The 23,565-nt window shown below is 39.2% G+C and overlaps 2 protein-coding genes across 4 annotated transcripts; one reads left to right on the top strand and one right to left on the bottom strand.

The window, feature by feature from the left end:
• Positions 1–787: 787 nt before the first annotated feature.
• On the top strand, positions 788–17,039 carry LOC111271852 (uncharacterized; the record flags this gene model as incomplete). Of its 3 annotated transcripts, none has more annotated exon segments than XM_022852865.2 (17): positions 788–967; positions 1,288–1,575; positions 1,861–2,100; positions 2,372–2,634; positions 2,767–2,868; positions 3,938–4,170; positions 4,289–4,618; positions 4,767–4,939; positions 5,588–5,690; positions 8,190–8,473; positions 10,991–11,097; positions 11,240–11,710; positions 12,153–12,278; positions 12,672–12,804; positions 13,433–13,540; positions 13,756–13,884; positions 14,341–17,039. In XM_022852865.2, coding segments are annotated over 17 exon segments (4,089 nt in total), but the record flags the coding sequence as incomplete, so codon positions are not given.
• A 1,146-nt stretch (positions 17,040–18,185) lies between these two features.
• On the bottom strand, positions 18,186–23,285 carry LOC111271855 (non-selective voltage-gated ion channel VDAC2). The gene is made up of 3 exons (XM_022852869.2): positions 22,844–23,285; positions 19,897–20,036; positions 18,186–19,405 (listed from the first exon to the last, which is right to left on the bottom strand). Exons 1-3 carry the CDS (start codon positions 23,160–23,162, stop codon positions 19,016–19,018), a joined length of 849 nt encoding a protein of 282 aa, XP_022708604.1. The 5' UTR covers positions 23,163–23,285; the 3' UTR covers positions 18,186–19,015.
• Positions 23,286–23,565: the final 280 nt, after the last annotated feature.

Genomic DNA, 23,565 nt, shown 5'->3' on the forward strand with positions numbered 1-23,565 from the left:
ACCACATTAAATATTTTCTTCTAGAGAACTTACTGGCTTTAGCTTTCCAGTGTAAACCCGAACGGATCCTATTATTTCTATATATAAAATTCACCTTCAGCTGCTCACCCCAGTTTATCGTCGAGACCTTACCTCATCTAACAATGTTATTCAGCCGCGGGCCTACCTGTGTCATCGTTGCGTTACCCCAGTTTCTAAGTAATCCCGCTCTATTTTAGAACTTATGATCCCTAGATATTGTCACATTCGTTTTTAGAGTAATAAATCCCTTTTTCAACTTTTACCTTTCGACATATAAGTTCTTAAAATTTCCATAAGGAGTATGCCATTTATTCTTCAGTCGAACAACTGTTACTATTATTATTGTGGGTCGATTTTGCAGAGCTTGAAAAAACATTTTTAATATTACACCTTAAAAAATTGGCAACGGTTATGCTTCCAGGTTCGTAATGTATTTCCCCCCTGAAGAAAATATTTAGCTAAGAGTTGGAAGCACAACGAGCCACGAACTTAAACTTTTACCCCAAAAAATCAGATCAAAATAGCCACTTTAAATAGGTATTTTCGGACAAATATAGGTGAGCGCTGACTGTCAACATACAGATATTATAAAACCTTCCATACGTATTGTTAAATTCGTTTATTGGCAACTAAGTAAAGTTGTTTAATAGAAAATTATTATAAAATATTAGTAGGGAAAGTTAGTAGTGACAATAATAGGAATCATATCTTTCCTACTATTACTACCACAACAACATTGACTTCCTTAAACTAACCGTGCTTGCAGGGAGACGAACGCGTTCGAACGGCTTTATTCAAATTGCGCCAAACATGGAAGGACATTTTTCCAGAACGAAAGTTATACGCTCTAGATTTAAACACGCAAGCCGTCGATCCGAACTGGCCGGTATGCGCCGCAGCTCCTATTCACGTGAATCCAAAGTTCTTCAAGAAACCACCCTCTGAGGTTCGTTGACTTCACTTAGGAGGTTCATTAGCACATCTTAAAGCCTTTAAGTAACTGCCTCTGATGTATGAGATAGTTTCATTAGTGATGTGTTACTAACATCTATCAAAGCAGCCCTCAGCGCACTGACTCATGAGTCATGAATAAAGGTAAAAACAGTGAACCTGTGAAACATAAATCGAACCACGATTCTTCAAAGGCTTTGTTTTTAGCATAAAATGACAAATAGTTTAATTGTAATATCCAATTATAAAATTTGAATAGAATCTAAATAAACGGTGGGCAGTATTGTTAAGTGTATCTTAACATCATTTTTTTAGCTGGAAATTGCTCGTGGCACGGAATCCGAGCTAAAAAGCCTGGATGAAAGACAGAAGCAGCTTGATCGGATTCAGGAGGAGCTGCGGCGTAAAAGAGATGAGATCGCGCACAAATCCGCAGCAGCATTGAAGCAAGCCCAGCAGCAATCACAAACAGTACAACCAAAGTCTCCCCTAAGTGGACAACCTACTTCACCTCAGGTGCAACAGCCCCCGCAGATACAAGTCCATGCTGCCCAACAAAACCGAGGGAGCAAAACAATAACACGAGGCCATCCGCGAACGAAGGTTTTAGCTTCGAATACACTTACGATCGTTTTACGTTTATAGGAAACATTGTAGGACTTTGAGTTAAGCAGTATAGAAAGGTACGTTCGATAATTGAGAGCTACGAAGGATATGCTGCTGCTCTATATTAACGATTATTGCGCAACCTGCAGTCACTTGTTTACAAGGTAACTCCCATGTTTGCTTAGAATAGAGTAATCATCAATTGGGTTTGGTAATTAATACTAATATTCATTTTTCTTTGATGTTTGCCGGTGGATCTTCTGTCTTGTGTTGTATTCTCAGCAGAAGGACTCACTCATAGGACGACCAGTACACATAGAAAAAGCGAATGAGAATGTTGACTTTAAAGATAGTGAATCGAAAAAACCGAAACGTTTTCGTGATCGCGACAAAATCCGGAAGGAAGCCGAAAAGGCTCACAACGCGGGCGTTGTCGTCAACAACAATATCAGTACTAAAGACATAAGTCCACTAGCAGCAATGATTGGTGATCCTCGGCGAAAACAAGATGAGCCCCACAAGGTTGGATAGTCACAAATTATACAAGTCTTCCTTGTCGTTGAATGATTAACTTGCTGCTGGCAGAAAGCGCCATCTCTAAATGTTATTAATCTAATATCATCAACCTGTAATTTATTGATCCTAAAATCTCAGGTACTTAAGAACTGTTTAATGGTTTTCGCCAGTGGTAACCCGAATCGTGTTCTACTCTAAAAAGTGTATTATATAATTACAGTAGTTTTTTGCAATTACTTAATTTTGATGAGTCAACTGGCCTACTGTTTATTTTCAGGTGTCTTCTTCTAAATTTCGAATACCCAAGAAAACTTCAAGTTCATTAACAACAGCCCGTAGTGGAACAGAAGTTCTGGATGAAGCTAAAACGTGGCCGCCGGACAGCGGTGGGGGACGGGCCATTGCGAGAAAAACGTCTCATCATTCGAAAAGGCGTTCTTCGCCACCTGCCCCGCCAAGAAACCCCCCAGCTACAGGAGCCCGTCTCACACTTGCTGACAAAGAAGCAGCAACAATCCTAACAGGAGATGTCGACCTCAGGTACGTTTTAAATCAGGTAATGTGCTCCATTCGCATGCAGGGCAATTTTAGTTTTTTTTTTTACATAAATATACTGAAAATACAGTTGTGACTGTCTGAATGTTACTGAGCTGAAGTCTGAATAACTTTTAGGCTTTTCGAACCACGTGCCAAGCGACGAAAAGAGGAAACCACCTCCTCCGTGTTATCGTCAGCTTTCCCTTCGAGTAAAGAAGACACCGATCTCAGGATCAGGTTTGTTTGCAACACGTTACCATTCTGAAATTGGATTCTTCCGCACTGAAACGATAACAGAAAAAAAAATATTCTGCTCCTTTGCACTGGCTAAAAAGGTAACGCTTTGTGAATGATGGGATAAAGATGCGAATACCCAAGGGAATATTCGCTGGTATTTAGGATACTTATTTTTAATAAGGGCTATTTAATCGACAGGTCTTGAATTGCTAATTAAAAACGACTTTGTCGGTCAAAGTCATAGGAAGCTATGCAATCTTCAAGCTTTCGAAAGCTTATTGAAATATTTTTAGGGCAGCACATGTATAGTATATAATTTTAGAGATGTACAAATGGGAAAGACTTGTATTGCGAATACTTGTTGCTGACTTCGTACCCAAATAGGTACATCAAGCCGGAAACAGTTACGTTTAGTGAGTTAGCGCGTGCGCTCTACAATTAGTTAAGTCTTTAGTAGATAGTATAATCTATAACGAAGAATTTGAATGCATATTTGTGGTAAAACAACCAGCTCCAAAAATTGATGGCGCTAATACTCGACCTGTAACGTGTGACGTGCCGGAATATCCAGAAGGTGAGAGGTAATGTGGTAGCCTCGAAAGATTTTACTGTAAAATAATCTAATCTAGAGTAGCAAGTTGAATACTCAATTGAAGCCCTTGAGCACTAATGTTGGGAACGCGCTGGGGACGGGTTTCATGTGAACAATAGTTGATTGTGGATCGGTCGGTCCGAAGCTTATGATGCAGCATGCGTTAAATGTGTATAATAATGTGTTACCACTGTAAGTAAAAGGAAATTAGGCTAAAATTTCTGAACCTGCGTATCTGGAGCGTTGTTCCGGAAGGAATCGAAGTACACTCAAAAACACCAAGGTATAACAAGCTTCGTTTCCCTTCAAGCTGCGTGTATCCATGGAATAACGTAGATTTGAAGCATGAGTAGAAGTTACGTAAACATGCTCATGTTAGACACCGTTTAGTTGAATTCTTTGGTCTTTGTAATCTTAAGCAAGATGCATGTCTTGATGGCAGTTACATTGTTTTCTAATCTGATTGAGTGTACTTAGGCCGAAAGGAGCGATTTCCTATCCGGGACAAACGCCAAGTCCAATTGTAAAGGGAGCGAGCCCACGAGAAAATCCCGCGACGGTACACATCGCGTCGCCAACGGGCACAACGGCGGAGACGGCAACAACGACAACAACAGCATCAGTAATTACTTCGACAGCATCAGAAATTCAGAAGGCTCAAACTAATACAAGTCATTCGCGAACTTCGAGTGGTCATGGCAGTAATAGGGGTAGGTTTCTTCAATTCGATCTGGAAAGTAGTCCCTATTTAGTAACATTTTAATCATGGAAAAATGACACACAACAAAAGAAGCATAGAAGACCATGCTAACTATGTTTGCTTTTCAGATCCGCGTTCGAAAAAGCGAATGTCTCCCCCGGTAACTACAAGCCCCATAGAAACAACTGGGAATGTTTCAAACGCAGGTATCGTTAAAGATGCTCCCAGTCTAAATGTAGAAAACGTACATGCAACACCCCTGGACCAAAGTACTGCTGGAAATGCTCTATCAGCAGAACAACTAGTCAGAGAAGCGGAAAGGCTCCTACGAGGTCCCTCAGCGACTGCAGGTGGAACACGAATCGCGCTGTCTGGAGATGTACATGCAGGATTTGCTCCCGCTTCACATAAACGTAAACCCGATAGGGTTAACTTAAGGCTTCTCAACAGTCTCCAGTGTAAGTATTTTATATATATAAGCTTTCCTTCTAGGTCTCCTAATAAATTCTGTATCTTACTGATTATTAGTACATAATTAGAGTGCTTGTCACGTAATCACAGATGTCGCGGACTAACATACTTACATTTTTCCAATTTTTGATAAAGGGTCAGCACCAGCCCCCGAATTCGGCCAGATCTTACTTGACCGACAAATGAGAGACATCCGTTTCGTCGATGGAGTTGCCGTCGCGGTTATGGAAGAGGCTCCTCCGAATCTGGTCAAAGCCAGACTTGTCTGTTTTCGAGGCAATCCGAGACCTGTCGTCATCAATGAGCATGTACGAGACACTATCTGATACTGTTACCTATTGAGGATTAGAACTGTTTCCTTGTACTAGTAAAGCATTAGAACTCGTCTACACAACTTGTAGGTTGACGGCAAAGGGGACCAACAATGCCGATTTATGCATCCAAAGCTTCTGTCTCTGGGAAATGAGTCATATCTGCGTCTATCAATACGTTTCAGCTTTTTTCTTGGGCGTCCGTTATGTTGTCTCATAGTTATATATGACACCAGGATATTGTATTTCTTTCTGACAGTTTTGTTGGCGATTTTTGAGCGCGGCGAGTCACAAAGTTCATATCATTATTCAGCAACTCTGGCGGAAATGTGAAAATAAAGAAGAGCCACTATATCTAGAGGCGATATATCTTAAAGTACCCGAATAGTTACCATAAAGAAATAATATTTTTTAGTATTCTTCATTCTGTATGCCTGAGGCATCCGTTTCCTTCTACTGTCTTCCACAGTCAACTAGCCACTCGTCTTAATTAGGTACAGTATTCTCCTTGACCCGCGTTTCTGCCATTCCTTTAATAAACGCAATTTTTTGTTTTATTACAACATTAATGGAAACATTCATAATACTGTTCATGTTTGCTTGCACTTAATTATTTGCTTAGTTTAATGAATGTACTTATTTTAGCAATTTGTCATGGCCAACTTTGACGGCGACGACCACGAGTTTACTGTGAACGGGAACACTCACCGCGTCCGGTTTGGCGCTCCTCTAAGAGAATTGTACATTGGTAGGTCTCTTTTTTCACATATTTACCTCAGTCTTTTTGTCTGGAATCGAAAAATTTTAATTTCAATTATCCCTTGTGCACTGTGACATATTATTTTAATTAAATCAAGACAGATATTTTTGTTACTAAAATTAAATTTTTTAGCGTACCAAATCGACTGAAGAATTCCAAATTCATAACGAACAGACTAATCATTAACAATGGAGTCGGCGGCTTACAGTGTATCCCCAAACAAGCAGACATTTTACCACTGGACACAAAAAAAATAATTAAGAGTCGATTGATTACTGTACTGTAAGATGTGAAATGCCGTTATGATGATGTTACAATTTTGGAGTTTAGAAGAGATCTAAAGGGCAAATGGCATTTCCGAATTGAGCATATTTAATGCTTCTATAAACCGAAACCTAAACGGGCACTTTGCTTGAAATTGACATTTTTAGTGGTCGTTAATACAGTGACACAGCAGAGACTATTGCTGAAATAATGTTATCTTTTATGGCCGATAACAAGAAAGAGCAGTCATAGCTATTGAAGGAGCAATACTGAATCGCTATTCCAGAACTAATTAGTAGTTATATTGCAAGTTGTAAAATATATAGATATCGCTGTAACGTTGTAAGATCTTACTTATTTAGGTTTTTGGTTTATTTATAGGTTATATATATATATATATTTATAGGTATATTAATATTTGGTTTATTACTTATTTAATAGGTTTTTGATAATTGTTACTTCTATGTCAACGAAACGCTATATAATATTGATAGTCCAACTCAAATATGTGTGAGGCGGACCATGAACATTTTTTTTAGATAGTTTGTTTTCGTTTGACCCAAGATGTCGTCTTGAATTAAGCGGAGTGAAGTATGATACTTTCGAATTAGAAGTCAATATTTGATGGGATAGTAGAGCTCAGCAGACGAGACATTGTTTACCGTGAAATGAGAATATTGATTAAACCGCTAAGGATTTAGTTTTAAAAATATGATCGACTAGATACCACTGTGAAAAATATGGACCTGTTCGAGAGATATTCCATCGGGAAGATCTGCGCTTATGTGAGAAAATCTCGTAAGAGTCTTCTTTTTTATACGCCCTATATTATATAAACGGTTCAGGTTTTTTATTTGGTATAATCTAAACGCCAGTGAGCCCAATAAAGTACTGAAACAAGTTTCAGCTGTAAAGGGTCATTGTGTAATAGTTTTGTTTCTTGGTACCATCGATTACCTACGAGAAATTCAGGAAGTAGTGATTTTTTAATTAAAATTAAGCAACCTGTTAATACTACAGTAAATTTTTGAAATAGCTACCGTTAATATTAACAGGCGCTTAATGCCGACGGGAAATAGTGATTTATGTTTTCTAAGATACCAGGTATTTCCAAAAGTAGTCTCATGATAGGAAATGCTGAATGAGTCTCACACTGTACGGACAAGTATTTAGAATATTGCCGTGCGTGCTAAATTAAGTAGAAGAGAAAGTTAACTTTGGTAAACGCTGCTTAATTACTGCAATCGTCCAATATAACGCATTCTAGTTCTTTATAAGGACAGATGTAGAGTTCCGTCTATCACATTGCTTTTAACTCTCTGAATTTCTATCAGTGAGAATCAATTGCATTGGGATAGTCTTCATCGACTGGAAATAGTCGCCAAAAAACGTTTTTTTGATATACACATTCCCTCCCTTTCTTGCTCGAAATAGTGTTTCTTGTACAATCATCGATATATCCGGGGAGTAATTGATCTGCTAGATCAATTTTTTTCACCTATTTCAACTACTACGGTCGAATGAGATGAGAAAATTACTGCCTTTCTTAGCAAGAGCGTTTTATGGCATCTAGAGCAAATACACAAATACACATGTTACCTACCTATTTTACACGATTTAGTCTATGCAGTCGGTTACAAAAGGAAGTACCTAGTATTTCTGAAAGTATACTATTCCCTGAGGGGCCCGACATGTACGACAAAAATAGCTCATTTTCTATGCACATTTATAATATTTTGCTGTGTGATATTATGTGATCATACTTATTAATTGTCGATTGTACTTCTGATGAAGCTAGTGACGTGAAAGGGTAAAGACACTTTATCGAGTTAGAATGGTCACCAAGAATGACTTTTTGGACGCGCGGTAAACATGCGAAAAGCACACGGTTAGAGCACTGCATAGCTGTTTGGAACGGCAATCGTCTTTACTCACTATCACTTTCAGTGCTTCGGGAAGTAGGGAAGAACCTCTTGAGCAATCAAGTATTTCATCCGACTTGTTGGTATCGCAGAAAATCTGTTCAATTTTACCTTTCACTATCAGATCTCGGCTATAACTGCGAGAATATTTCTTCGGTGTATGCGTACACGAGCCTTTCTTAAAAAGCAGTATAAATCTGTCTATAGGAATAGTCAACCAATCCCATAAACAAAACTATAAAACGGGAGGTAGAAAATTAAAATGTAGCTTTAACATTACCTTTCATGCGAAAATTCACAGACGGCGTGCCTTATTCGTGTCAGTTTGATGGACGGCCAATCAAGGTGCAAAGTGGGGACGACGTTTTTGTGGTGGCATTGCCTCCGCCTTGCCCTACGGTTTGTGACAAACGACCAGCTGGCCCTGAATTACTCGCAAAACTTGGCTTACGGCCTATGCACACCCTAGGTTCGGTGCCAGGACACCTAGGCTCCGCAGGACCTTTAGGGGTGTCTCAAGGGTCCCCAGGCGTAAATGGGGCAGCGGACAGCGGGCCTACAAACTCCGTAAGAGGAGTCGCAGGGGTAAGTAGCCGGGCACGGAGAAGTTACACGGATCGAAGAAGCGAGCAATGCTGGAGTGGTTTTCGCGAAATACGAGTAGCCTAGAGAGCAGGATAAATACTCATAAGAATATGAAGTGAGATTTGATAACAAATTCACAGTATATAACAGTACTTGTCAAGCACGACAAGTTATTTCAACTAATTTCTCAATTCAGTGACAAGAGCTTTAACATTAAATTTACTAAGAACACAAGGGTGATTCCTATAAGAGATTGATAGGTTGTTAGATCATTATCAATTTCGACAATGTCCAGATATCACATTGGTTACTTTGTTAGTAAAGTTTGTAGTATATGCGCTGTAAAAAGTCCTTGCAGTTTAAACGTTATCTTATATTCAGACCAACAAGGCTCTTCCACATTATTCAAATTCATTTTATAACGATGGCAATTTATTTGCTATTACTTAGTCATATCACCTCTCCAGCTTTTGAAGTTCTTCTATCCGTGTATCGATCACATCCGAGCTCACTATAAGAGCAGGTTTTAAAAAATAGGGGATCGATGGTGTTGGATATCAGTTACCACTGAAGATATCATTACAAGCGAAAATTCACCAACATGCGATAGGCTTGTCATACTTTTCCCTTTTGAATGCCTCATCATTCAAACAGTGACTAACGCGAGCGTCTCGCTTACGTTAGGGCGACGCTAAAACCGTCAGGGGCTTAATGTCCATAGATTTGCTTAATGTTTGCCATTCATTATTGCTCTTTTCGCCTGCCACCCCTTTGAAAACAAACTTCAGCCACCAAGCAGCTTCTTGGATGGTCCGTCAATTGAGCTCTAATATGTGTGAATTCTAGCTCAAGGTATATAGCTACATTTATATGTGATTAGTTTAGTTACATTTACATAAAATTATTTTTCCTTCTACCTTCGTAACAAAGGACTGAACCTCTATTCATTGACCTTCTAACAATAAAGCATTAAGAGACCGAATGCAAATTGCTCAATGTCGACGAAATAGACGTGTGCGTGTGTGCTGTGAGCGATGATACCATTCACAAAAAATGAAAAAAAGATGCATATAACTAAGAAGTTTGGTGATCGCAACGGTGATTTTGAATAAAATGAGGCGCTGCTGAGAGTCACTATGACTTTTCATTTAGGCAGGATGATTGTAGATGATTACCTCGATTTATTATTATTGTCATTATTATTATTATTGTTCTCATCATTAGCCATTTTTGGGAACGGGGCTATACGAAGGCAAACAGGTATGTCGATGAAGTCACTCGGCAGGTGTCGGTCTGCGCAGTAGTTTATCCATATGGTGAAGGCTGTGAGCGGCAAACCTTGCCCGTGTCATGTGAACAGACTGTATTCCGTGCTTCAGAAAAAACTCAGTCTGCATGAACGAACTTTGTGCAATAAAGACATTTGTTTGTTGGGCTATGTGGGCTTGTCTTTCCTTTTAGTGCTTTGATGGGTAGGGAAGAGGTTAAAATTGAAGTAAGCGGAAAAAAAGCAAGAAACCAAGGAGTCGACCGAACTTATCGTTCGTAAATCTCCTAACTACGATGCTGACAACGGAAACTGAGTCATCATTATCATCATGTCTTGTCGTCGTATTGTCCTCGTTGAAGAAAAGTCAAATCCGTGCAAATTGTAATTAGGACCTGATTCGCACATAAGGCGGATCTATAATTGGGAATCTTCGTGATTAGGTGCACATAAGGTGCTGGAAGCGGATCGAATTGGACTGCGACAGCACACACGGGCGGGACGTTCCACAAAAGGATGCTCTACCAGAACCTGCGTGGCCTAGCAGGTTTAGATCGGAACGATTGTTTTTGCTGAATATATTCATTCCACATGGCAGTGATGCCTGCTACGTGGAATCAATCTGGTTTTGCTGGTGCTAAAGTTTGATAATCAAAGCATTTTTTTTACTAATTACTCGATAATGCTATGTTGTTTGAGGATGTGATATTTTTTTTCTGTGTTCTGATAGTGACTTAGTGATTGGCATCGCATTAGAAGTGTTGATGCCATTAACGGAATGCCAACATCTGCAGGTGATATAAAGCTTTTAACCGAATGGAAATGCTTGTGTAAAAATCTTGCCCCTTCATACTTTCAAACGTTTTTTCTTTTTTACCAGTTTTTAGTTTGACTTAATATCGCTTTAATACCCTGTAACTCTTTCCCGTTTGCCGTCCTAGCGAACAAGACAAACAAATAGACACGCTTTTTTTATTCTTACAACCCTACCATTCTATTTACCAAATTCTAGCATACTAGATACATACATCATCTTCGCAAAATTAGGCCAAAAGTTAAATTGGAAGAAGTTGCGGTTGTCTGTAAGTGTATTTTGATCATGAACGGATTAACTTCCAGTTGGTTGTAGGTATTGTGTACAGAATCGAATCAGATGGATGTCTCATGAAGAAGGGATAATTTTGTCAGTTATGTTATCGTTAATTACCGTTATTGTGGCGTATTTTGTGATCCCTTGTATTTTGCTATAGGGATGGGTACGCTATCAGGAGGAACAACCGCTGCCGCAGGTTCCTCCGCCCCCTTCAGTTCGCCCTATTCCGAGTCTCTTTCCCCCGCCCATGCCACCCAACATTGGGTACGTAGCTACTCCGTCCAATTATTTTATTGAGCCAATAAGAATTGATTTTTTTGATTGCGCGTACTGTACGTGCAAGCCTTCCGTTCAGTGTTGATGCTAACAGCTGATTGACATTTATATATGCGAACCTTATTTCCAGCTGTCCACTTCAAGGCCCTCCAAACAGATTTCCCGGAGGTCCGCCCTGTCCGCCTTCGGTACCACCGGGTCCGATGACTACTTTTCACTCGCATCCAGCATTTGGCCGACCTCAAATGATGCCTCCTCCTCCGACAGCAGGTCCGCTAGATCGTCTTAGCGGGGGTTCGCTTCCTCCACCAGCCCCCGCTTCGTTCGCTCAGCCACAAAGAATGTCTCCCATGAACACACAACAGATTACAACTCCAGGAAGCAGTAGCGGTCAGCTTGACGTTTCTGATCTACTGAGCAAACTCGTCGAGCAAGGACTTATTAGCAACACGTCGTCAAGTGCCAATGATGCTTCAGCCAATGGAAATAACAAGAAAGAAAGAGATAAAAATATCGACGGAGGCGATACTACAAAGGATCAACCTTCGGGAAAGGAAGAGATTCCACAACTGAACTTCAAGCAGCCCGCCCTTCTTAAACAGTTAGTCTGAAATATGGTTTCAGCGGCATTGTCTAAGCATCATGCGTGGTTTTTTCTTCATTTCGGCTAGGTTCATAAATAAGTTTTGACTAGAATCTAGTATATGTTAGAACTGAATTATTCCAAAAAATATTGTCATATGCGTTAAATAAATCTCACGTCACCCGTTTGCATGCCGGTGAATAATCCTTGCCGTCGACTTGCAATATTATTCTTGTACTGTGGGAACTTGTTTTCACCGGACGTGTGTTACGAAAGTTATCAGAGTCAACTGGTTGAAGATTGTACTGAATTTTCTGACAGAAACGTAAAAATAACAGAGATAACAACGCATTTGACTCACTAACTACTACCATACTTTTGGTCCGAAATACTATCGCAACCGTTTTCTTATTAAACGACAAACATCTTAGTAGCAACTAATTTTTGGGTTTAACAACAGGCGGATTGGAGGCGTCATTTCGGCACTGCATGAGGGTGTCCAGTGTTCGGCTTGCGGCCAGCGTTTCCAACAAGGAGATAAGAGCACTAGTGACAAATATGCACAGCATCTTGATTGGCATTTTCGGTAAGCAAGCGCAAAGTCTGTATTTGCTGCTTAATAGAGATTTATTCATTGACATCTAATTAATAGCACATACCTGCTCGAAAGTGTATATTATGCTTTTATGTATATATGCTTTAGATCGCTTTTGATGTACTAATTTGACTTTGAATCAATATTAAGTTTCGTATTTGCTAACCGTAAAGATTTAATAAGGTTAATATACATATGCAACGGCTAATTCTTACCGTTTATAGCTTAAATCAAAATTTTAGCTTACGTAGACGCAGTACGAAACAACGTGTAGCATTTGGTACGCTGCAAACCCGTAATTAAAAGAAGATAATCCGTCAGATTATTTTCAAACAATGGTATATTGAAAGGCTGTCATATTTTGTATGTGTACACTTGTTTTAGATTGAAAAGACGTGGGCGAGAAGGTTTACGAAAAGCAAGCAGTCGCAAATGGTTTTTCTGCATTTCGGATTGGATTGATTTTGAGGAAATTGAAGATCTTGATGAGCGTGCGAGGAACTTCTTTGAGGAACAAGTATGTCCAGTTACTTTATGAACTGTTAAGAGGGTTGTTAATTAAGGCGTATATTGTTTACAGAAATAATGTTGATCTAATTTTTACTTTGCGTTTTAAATATCGTTGATAAGTGATGGTCACAAGTTGACAATTGTAGCGACTCTTCCAGAAGTACCTTAACACTAGCTAATACTATTACTAGCTATTACCTCAACTTTATGCTTAATTTGATAAAACGCTTTTCATACACCGGTAATGAGTTCGTTGTTTTATAAAACAGTTAACTTTGGCTAGGCTTGCTGCTATCACATCCTTCTCTTGAGCAACGGTTCTGCTAAATTATACATATATACACATGCTTCTTATTATTCTCCAGAAAGTAATTCTTATTTGTTATAGATACATTATTAGTCGCCGACCGAAGTATGGTATTACACTGGCTGATGATCTAATTTCATATTTAGATTACGTAGACATTAGTAAGATCACATCTATGTATCCATGAGTGACATTTGTTGACCTGTTTTATGATATTGCGTGACTCATTCAAAATCTAAAGAATGCAAGTGTTTTTTTTCAAGAAAGTTAGCTTTGTAAATATAAAAAAATTATTATTATTATTAGTAGTGCATGTTCCCATTTTCAGCTGGAAGTACAGCACGAGAGCAATAGTCAGGATGGGTTAGCTCTCCAATCCTCAGTCCATGAGCTCCCCAGTGTGGAGGCTGCCAAGCTCCCAAAGGACGTTGTCTATGTAAGTGCAATTAGTCGTGAGGTCTATTCTAATGGCTAGCGATATCAAGGCAACTCTATGGTGGTGTAAGATCGTATTTTTCATTTCTATAGATTATCAATGGTTAGTTAACTACATTGTGTAATCGCAAACGTTTTCTGTAACGTTGCTTATAAACATGAGAGATGAAACTTGGTGCCATGCACTAAAATTGTGCTGTTTTATTAACTCCGCAGTCGTGCGAGCACTGCCACGAGTCGTTCGAGAAATATTTCTGCGAAGATTCCGAGGATTGGCGTTTACGGAACGCTCTTTTAGTCGACGATAAGTTGTTTCATCCCATCTGTCACGAGGACTACTTGAAGGCAAGTGCTTGTGCTAAGTGATGTTTCTTTTCATTCATGATACAATTATTGTGTTTTATAAGTACAAACTTTGCGCCTTTGCAGTCAAAGTCGATACCATATCGAAAATATTCTGCACACGGTGATCTCTTGAATTTCTATTCAATCAACGCTTGACTAAAAACGACTAACTCATAAGAGCTGCTTTGGATCCCGTCGTTTTGCAATATTGTCAAATTTGATTTGTTGCCAGCTTGATATGTAGCGCAGTTTTTGTAAATTATAAAGCGCATTTGCTCGGGGAAAGATCGCCTAAGTGCCATTGCGGTAGTCCATCATTCCAAAAATATAAACTATTTATTAACATGCTTGTTTCATTTTCATTTATTTTAACTGCCGGAATTCATATCCATCTTCTTCAATATATATATATATATATATATATATATATATTCGTATTCTATATTATTCTTTTAGCCTGTACCCAAGCCCGTGCTCGTTCCGGCTGCCGTTTCTGAAGACAACAATGCCCAACCGCAGTCCCCAGGTGCTGAGAAATGCGCAGACTTAGTTGAGACATGCGTTGAGGCATCTGTACCAGATCCCAAACGGGCCGCTATTCTTGACGAAGGTAGTCAGCCCCTTCCGGGTCTCGATTTCGATCCCTCTGTTGAAGCAGCGGACGATCCTCAAGCAATTACGAAAGCTGAAGAAAGTGCCTTGCCGGATGAAGAATACCAGCCAGTTGATGTCAAGATCGAAGAGCAGTCCATAGAAGAGAAGCTCTGTAAGGAGATGGAAGGGGACGAAGCTAATGATATGAATCGTGTCGAAGAACAGTCTGTCGTCGTTGTGGAAGAATTAGGCGAATTTGGTGTAAACAGCAGCGCGAGCGTATCATTAGTAGTAGATGATAAAGCGGAATTATCGCTAAAAGCTGGTGAGGCAGCAACGGAGGGCAACTCTATCTCCAGCCAAACGCTAAACGATGAATCAGCAGATCTGAAAGAAATAGAGCCTCCAAAAGAGGAGCTGAAGGTCATTGTTAAGGGATCTGGTGGGTTTGTCTTAAAGGTGAAACAGGATAGTGTTGTGACCGTGATCAACGCCGACCACGCACAGTCGAGTAGTGGTGATACAAAGGCATTAGACGAACCCAGTTTGCACGAAACCCTCGACGATGATGAACACGACACCGCTGGAGATTGGAGGCCCCCTTCACCTGATCCTCGCTTTAAAAATCTACCGCCTCTACAGAAGGGTAGCGAGATGAGCGGACTTTGCAGTATCATGTGATACGTGTTCGTACACTCTTATTAGACTTTGACACTCACGGTTTCTGTTGCCTGTTGAGCTTACACATATAGATATATAATATATATACATATATATAGACTGTGGTTTTTGTTGAATCACGTTGTTTGGGAATGAAGAACAAAATGTTATGCATGGCAAAACAGTGTTGTATAGAAGACCTTGAATTGAATGAAGACGCGGCCGCAAAGAGGTGACCAAGAGACTACTGGACTAAAGTTCACTGTCCGCCATGTCGGGAAGAAACGGTTCGGGGATGAAGTTTTTGTGCAAACAAGGGATGCAGTTACCGAGTATCCCTAACTACTATTCCCTATAGTTACCGCAGTTCAGTTGTGTTGTGTACTGTGTATCTCTCTTGTACGCGATACAAACTTAGGCAGCTCTACAAAAACCATTTTAGCGGCAGTTACGCTGCCGAAGTGATCATGTACAAAGTTTGTAAAGGAGTAATAGTCGATGACTGAATATTATCGAGGAGCGTAAGAACAACTTCTAGACAAACAGTATTGTATATTGTGTGCATCAACCTAGAATACAGTTGTGCTGAATGGGTGCTGGGTGCTACTAGATTAAGCTGGCTGCAATAATTGTAACACCTCATTCAGCAAAGTTCCCAATCCATATCTCAGTATACGATAGTAACTCTATTATGATATATGACATACTGACCTCCTCGGTATTCGGTACCGTCAAAGGACAAAAATATAATAAATGAATGATAAGTGTTCGACTCTGTAGGTTTTTCGGAAATGCTATTATATAAAGGTTTTACTTCTAATAAACCTATATACGAAAAAAGCTACGCCAACGGCTCAATATGATGATCACTTTTCAATTGACGAACATCTATATTCTATTCGACCTATTAGTAATATGAAAACAAACAAAAAGGAAATTAAAAACAACATAAGTTTTCTGCTTATTTAAACAAGTACACTGTGATAGTTTGCATCTAAATGCTCGTCACAGCAAAAGGATGGAAATGCTGGCTATTTTTTCTTGTCAAATGACACCCGTGCGAGAGGAAATGGATGAAAAACTAAATGATGTTAATTCTCTAAATGTCGTGTGCAATACATAGCGAGATCGTAAGGGAACACATCGATTTGGAAACAGTATTTTCAATAAATATCGAATCTTACGATATAACGAACTTAAAATAAACATAATTGTTACCTCTTGTAACAAGTTTTGTGATGTCATCATAGAAGTCGATGCTTCCGCAGCTGGATGCGAAAGAAAAATCTTCAACTTATCGCTGCGCTTCGTGAGCGCAACGGATCTATAGCAGTTGAGAAAAACCAGCAAACGTATTAGTGATACGCGTGCGCCACGAACAATTGAGATTTTCTCATTCCCTAATTTTGATTAGCAGTTCTGTATTATCTAATAACAATTGCATTTTGTCCGCTGTTGTAGAAAGTGTGTGGATTATAAACAACACGAAACCGAGCGCAATGGAACAGTTTATAATTTTGGTATTAGGAGTGTGTGAGTGAAAGATACACCGTTAAAGGAGCATTTAAGTCGAAATTTAACCATTCAGTTAACACTGGTCTGATTACATTGATTAAAGTTCATAAACATGAAGCTCTCTCTTGTTCTGATTTTGTTGTCATTTAAGAAGAATATAGTTGGCGAATGAATTAAAATTTTTTTTTTGATTCTGCGAAGACATCAGCTTCTAAAGCAAAGCTGTCGCGTTACCTTTAGTGTGCAAAGTTATGCTCCTAGAAGAAATAGGAAATCTCTTTTTTTTTTTTGACATATTCAGACATCCCGAATCCTGAAAACATATGAAACCTCATTAACGTTAATAAATGGCAGCCTATGTTTCAATTTGCTGCATTAAATTGCTAGTGTTCTTTCATTAATATAACTATACTTTGTGAAATCCCTATGTTTTGAACTGTTCTAGCCTATCTTGTATTTGTGCTTGCAAAAATTTCATTTGTTGGTTGTAAAAGCCTTTCAAGCACTTTTAAACGTAGCTTCAATTGATCCCATTTGTCGATAGATCATGGTTACGAGATCACAGGAACTGCAAGATTGATTTCTTTGAACGCTCGTTAAAGGCAGATGAAAAGATGCATTGAGGCATAAACGGGTCGTTAAATAAACCACAGCTTGGCCAGACCAGATATTCAATAATATATATATATATTATTGAATATCGTAAGAGAAATTGGATGAACTGTTCATTCTATATTTTAGAACTCGAAGCGATTATGGTCGTACCAGGTGCTAACAGGTTGTATCAGGATCTCAGGCGACATGTATTTATCATCACTGGCTCCGCTAATAGATCACCGTCTCAGATATCGTCTCTTCTAGAAATTATATGATGACACAGCGTTCTACCAAACAAAAACTAGCGAGTTGCACTTTACTTCCGCTTACCTAGTCTCCAAGTAAGCATATAAGCATGTCTACAACTTCAACGAACCCATAACGTCCTCCTGATATCCATAACCCTACTTTATACTACATTAATAGTAACTGTTGAATAAACCTGAAAACGAAAGGATTGGTTGTCATCGAATACATATTTCCAAACATGATTTTATCCAGTATTTAAGTTTATTTGTATTATTATACTGGTGTTAAGTCTGAATCGGTGATATCTCTTTCGAACATGTATTTTTACAAACTGTGGGTTACGATTAGGTTCCAGCACATTCATACGTTCTACAAAAGAATTGTTCAGTTCTTTTGTGACGCCATGCATTCCAGTTTAGTAGCAAATAGGTAATTAAAATAAGCTGCTAAAATGCTAATTAAAGAAATGAACCAAATATGCAGGTGATCATAGGAAATTCACTAATAAATTATCGCATGATTAAATTTATGTTGTCCCTTACATATCAACCATATATGCAAGTCGTCGTAGGAAATTCACTACTAAATCATCGCAAGTCGTCGTAGGAAATTCACTATTAAATCATCGCATGATGAGACTTACGTTGTCCCTTACAAGCCAATATCTAGCAGTAAGAACTCGTGTGACCGCGGTGAATATATATAGGGGGAGTTTATTATTATTATTCGTAGTTGTATACTTTTCATTGATAAAAACAACGTTGCGCTTAATTTGTCACGCTCTCTTTTCTTAACTATCCTCCGTGGACAACGTTGTCATTCACTCGTTTTTCTTTTTTTTTTTTAGTATTCACGTCTGTTCCTGAGACCTTGATAATATTTGGTTTAATTTATTTTATTGGATGTTTATGTTGTCATTTTTTCCTGTGCTACTTCTAGAGTGTCATTTTATCCGGTGCTACTTCTATATAAATTAATATTATCTATTTGTTTGACCTCTTGAAATTACACTTTCTAAGACATTTCATGCATAATAGTAATTAATAACACACCATCAACTTTAATCAGCTTAAAATACAACGAGCCTTCATACTTCAATTATGATAACTATTATGAAAATTTCGTTTCGTTTCTAAGAGGATAGCGGTGCTGTTCATTCCGGAAAACGGACCGCGTAGCTTCCAATAATTCTTTCCCTAGTGGATTTTCGCAGGGCTACACCCAAATGCTCAATCAGCAATAGTGCGGCACACTTGCGAGAGCAACGCCGCCATTCGGAGAATGAGCACTTCGCCAGCAGAACATTTCCGGATCTCGTTCATACGACGAAAAGTAGCTGTAATTGCACCACGAGAAAAGCAGCAGTTCCAATAACAAGCTGATAGTAGCCAGTTGTTTGGGCTTGAGTTAAGCAGTCATCTAGATTAACCCACTTTATTATTTCTTTTTTGTCTTCTTTTCTTCTGTTCTTTGTCTTCGTTCTCATCCTATATATATCTCTATATATAGGTCTTTTCTAGGCCTCAAGACTGAGGCCGAAGCCAATCTTATGTCCGCCCTGGTTGAAATTTTTGGTATCAATGTTGGCACACATGGTTGTTTCGATACCATCACGCAAGCGGTGTGTCAAGCCCAGACCGAGCAATCCCTGATTGTTCACCTTTGCTCGCAAAGACGTGTCTTTGTCAACAATGAACACGCCACCGATGCCGAACTGGGCATTGTTATTTGTTGAATTCCAGTTGATGGATACACCGAGCTTAACGTCAGGTCGAACTTCATGGTACACTGAGGCACCAAACACCTGGCCGTCATTTACATTCGAATGTAGCACGATGTCCTTGTTGGCATATCCAATCGCGAAGTTGGTCTTGGTTAGCTTGTTCTTCGATGTGTCGAACGCCACCTATGCACAAGTACAGGACACCAATCTTATCAGTACTTTCAGTGTATTGCAGTACCACATGTAAATCCTCATTTTCTACCCGGCAGTTTCTTTTAACTCCCATGGTTTACTATGTCTACCCGCCACAGTTGACGTTAAACTTACAATTTAGCTATACTGTTTTCGCTTGACTATTTGTTAGCTACATTTTGCCATTATTAGTTTTTCAACAAAGAAAGAAACGGCTACTCCTTCATTTGTGGAGCCAAGGAATAAATAAACTAATCACGCAATTTATTACTTTTATTATACTATTAGTCATTTGATCTATTTTTTTGACAATTCAGCTCAGTGCCACCAAAATGTATATTTTTCTTTTTAATTTTTTGGCACACATTTTAAATTAAGAGCGTGTCCTTGTATATCATTCTCTCATCAACTTAAGACCACACAGCAATAAAAATCTGAATTGTGTTGACACAGGAACCACGTAGGACCATCTGTCAACTGACCTGTGAACCGGCGAGCCACCCTTGATGCGATAGGACCAGAGACGCGTTAACAAGCGGAGAGCCTGCGTTGTAGTCCAGATCCGTTGTCGCATTGAAGCTGTCGCCTTTAAACGCAGCCGCGACAACCGCATTCCGCTTGCCTATTAGGAACCAAAATATTAACAACAACGTACATATTGGTTGCTTTAGTACTAATTGCACTCAGAAATCTAAATACAGAGAATGATCACAACAGTTTTACATCGTTTGCTTTCGGTATGTTTTCTAAAGCATACCGGAACCACATTTAGTACTGTATGCTGAGGCACGTGCCCATACTATGTATGCTCATTTCAAGCTCGCTGTTCGAATCCAGTTTTAAAGAAAGAAGTCTTAAAGCAGAGGCGTCTTTCAACCATATCCACTTGTCATAAACGCTGTGTGATCGAAGTGAGGGTTAGATCGTACGTCTACGGTAGCCATGAGGAACGATTAGCACGGCCCATTTATTTTTAAAAACAATCAACATGTTTATAGCACGTTGTGATATGGAGGCAGCAGGCTAGTTCAGCCTAACTGAATATAGGATCTGCTAAAAATAATAAGTGTAGATACACTGTGATGGAAGTAATGGAGCTAGTACACTATCGTCCATTGTTCATCAGTAGTCATCCGCGTAAAGTCATTAACCCTAAACTCATCAATTCGAATATTCGACTCGGTGTGCTAAACCAGCGTTCCTTTCACGAGAGCACCTTATCCCTATCGACGTCCGGCTTAATATTGACTTCATATTATGTGGGAGGGGGAAGCATACAATAGAAAAATGTCGTAACTAAAGAATCTTACCTCAAAATCAGACACAGGTACAGTAATAACTAAATACTAATATTCTAAAATTCTTTTAGCCTTTTCTGTTACGAGAACCTGATCGTTTCGTTGAACATTTAGACGTAAATGTAAGCTTCTGACTCGAATCTTGGAGAAGAACTGAGCGCTGAATCGAGAAACTGCTGTAAGTATTGCCTACAACAACAATCATTCAGCAATCAAACACAAAAGAGATATCGGCACATATATACTAAAGAAACAACTCCGTCACCCCAAAACCCTACATACAGGCCTGATGTACCCAAAAGAATTTGAAAAAGACCAGCGAACAAATTATTTTCTGTAATTGCTTTTTGCTTCTGCCTGTTGATGGTCATTGTAATTTATAGCTACAGGTGACTTTTTATTTGCAATACTCTCATAATGGGTAGAAATGGGTTGCCATTCATCAACCCCATTGCAAATTTGATTTGGTAAACAGCTGAGTATAGCGTAACGTTTTTGTAACGCCTGTAAATAGCTGGCTTCCGGGAAAAACGTTGAAGCATGCAGTAGCGCCCGAAATTGAAATACATGCGAAAGTGTCGTTTTGTTACCATGCATATATGTAAGATCTAGATAACCAAAGTAAAAGAGGTTATATGGTCTGTTAAAAAAGAATCTTTTAAGCTGAATGCCAACTGCGTAAGATGTAAAGGATCCTAAATACTAATCTTATTGTCGATACCTCGATACGATGTCATATAGACCTGCATCTATTTTGCCTGTGTTTTCGGGTTCATTTGCTTTTAGTTAGGCATGATAGTTTTAGCTAGTGCTCCTTAGTATCATTCTTACATATAAATGATTTATTTCGGAATACAAACACCGCCGCTCATGGCGGACAGAAATGTGTGACGTAGGACAGCGCAGCACATAGCAGTGTGAGCATGATAGATCCTGAATGATTGTGGCTTCTAGTACTCTGTAACTTAAATATGTCTCCCAGACTTCATGATCAACTTATTAATCTGTAAAATCTATACGAATCCTTTCTCCTTTATGAAACACTAAATTAACGAATATGAGGAACCTCCTTTTTTCGTCGTATGCACGATTTCGATGCTAAACAGTGGACGTAGTAGGCCGCCGCATTCGACTTCATAAAAGGATCAGATATGCGTGACCGATTGAATGATATGTTTAAAGACCGAAGCGGCTTTGGCCGTTTCCTACTAATGGGCGCATATAAAATGGCCGCAAGTTACCGACCTTACAATGATACTCATATTAAGACAACACGTGACGCCTATACGACAGTTCTAGCTCATATACAATACAAAATTTGTACTCAAACAGCGTGCATATGGTATGCACGTTTTTGGGTGCGCCGAACGTGCTCCATTTGCTAATGTTTGGGCGCAAGCAATGTGAACTTAAGCTTAGTCCACGAGATACAAAATAGACGCCTTTTTACGAAACAGTCAAGCTTAGTCCACGAGATACAAAATAGACGCCTTTTTACGAAACAGTCTTCAAATGCTTATCTGCGCAATCATACGTCGTAAAGGAGGCCCGAAAGGATTATTAAATCGGCCACCGATTTTTATTCTGTTCGGATATAATCTTCCGGTTATTGTGACCACGGCAGTAGCTACAGTAGTTAGAACGCACATTGAGGAAGCGAAAGTTTTCCTTTCGCATATACTACATATTTTTACTAGGTATTTTGCTCTGACTGCTGAAAAGCATCACGTGAAAATGGTAGTAAAGATAAGTAAAATTAATAAGTAAGTAATTGTAAAATCGCTAAAGCATCGAATGTCTAGTCTCTACAATGCATTTTCGTGAAACATTCATACATGCTAGAGTACGTATGGCAATAATTATTGTGATCCTGAAAGACCACAATCTTATACATTAAGCTTCCGCTGATGCCGTCCTATATTCTACGATATTTCTTAGCGGACGGGTTTATAACGGTTTTTAGTGACAATATCATAGAAATTAAATGAGAGATTGGCAAGGAGCAACATATATCTTGGTATCATCCAAAGTATAGAAAGAGAAATAAAGTTTATTGGAACGGATAGATATCGAGAAGGCATGCTACGTTCGAAGTTTAAGAAATGCCCATCTAGACATCACTAAAGCTTACCGGTTTGTGGGGCAAAGTGCAGGTTAGTAGAAAGCTTCAGTCCTTTCGAAAGACAATCCTCAGCGGTAATTTCAGTGTTGAGACTGTTATCGGTCGTCCATTTCTCTTTCAGAGTAACGCCATGCTCGCTAAGCTTGTACTTCACATCGAGGAACCCATTCACCTTGCCCGTGTCATTCAGAGAGGTACCAGATGCGGTGAACTCGACACCCGTCGGCGACTTGGTCTTACAGTCTAACTTGACTAACCCAAAATGATAGTTCTTTGAGAAGACATCGCGAGCTTCTTTGCCCAAATCCGAGTAGCTAGGTGGAGCCATGACTCTGATTTGGGTTACTAGCAATTTTAACACAAAAGACGCTGCTACTGTTTAACACCGGGCGCGTAGCGCGCTATGCTGAAGTTCAGCTGCTGCTCAAAGACACTGCAAAGTCAAGATGGCGGAGCGGCACTTCCGTTTCTGTGATGCGGACTATCACTTTTTTTTTCGGGTAAAGCGCCAGATTAATGACCATAAAATATTTTTGAGGAAGCCTAGCCTCAGAACGGAGAACATTTTCATACACTGATGAAGGATACGCGTCCAATAATTATTCTTAAACAAATAATCGAAAATATAAAATTTGAATGAAACGCGCCAATGCAAGTTCGAATTGAACCCAACGACCTAGGCGATACTATTTACTAGAACGATATGATGCTCTACTTTTATGAAAAAAAAA

The sequence above is a fragment of the Varroa jacobsoni genome, unplaced genomic scaffold (genome assembly GCF_002532875.2).
Source record: "Varroa jacobsoni isolate VJ856 unplaced genomic scaffold, vjacob_1.0 contig01122, whole genome shotgun sequence".
Lineage (NCBI taxonomy): Eukaryota > Metazoa > Arthropoda > Arachnida > Mesostigmata > Varroidae > Varroa > Varroa jacobsoni.

Bases quoted from the DNA above. Each gene is read 5' to 3' on its own strand.
- LOC111271855 (XM_022852869.2), bottom strand. From the start codon at position 23,162: ATGGCTCCACCTAGCTACTCGGATTTGGGCAAAGAAGCTCGCGATGTC. The intron at 20,037-22,843 runs GTAAGCTTTAGT...GGTTCCTAATAG, and splicing joins GCACTTTGCCCCACAAACCG to GCAAGCGGAATGCGGTTGTC. The intron at 19,406-19,896 runs GTCAGTTGACAG...ACTTGTGCATAG, and splicing joins GGTGGCTCGCCGGTTCACAG to GTGGCGTTCGACACATCGAA.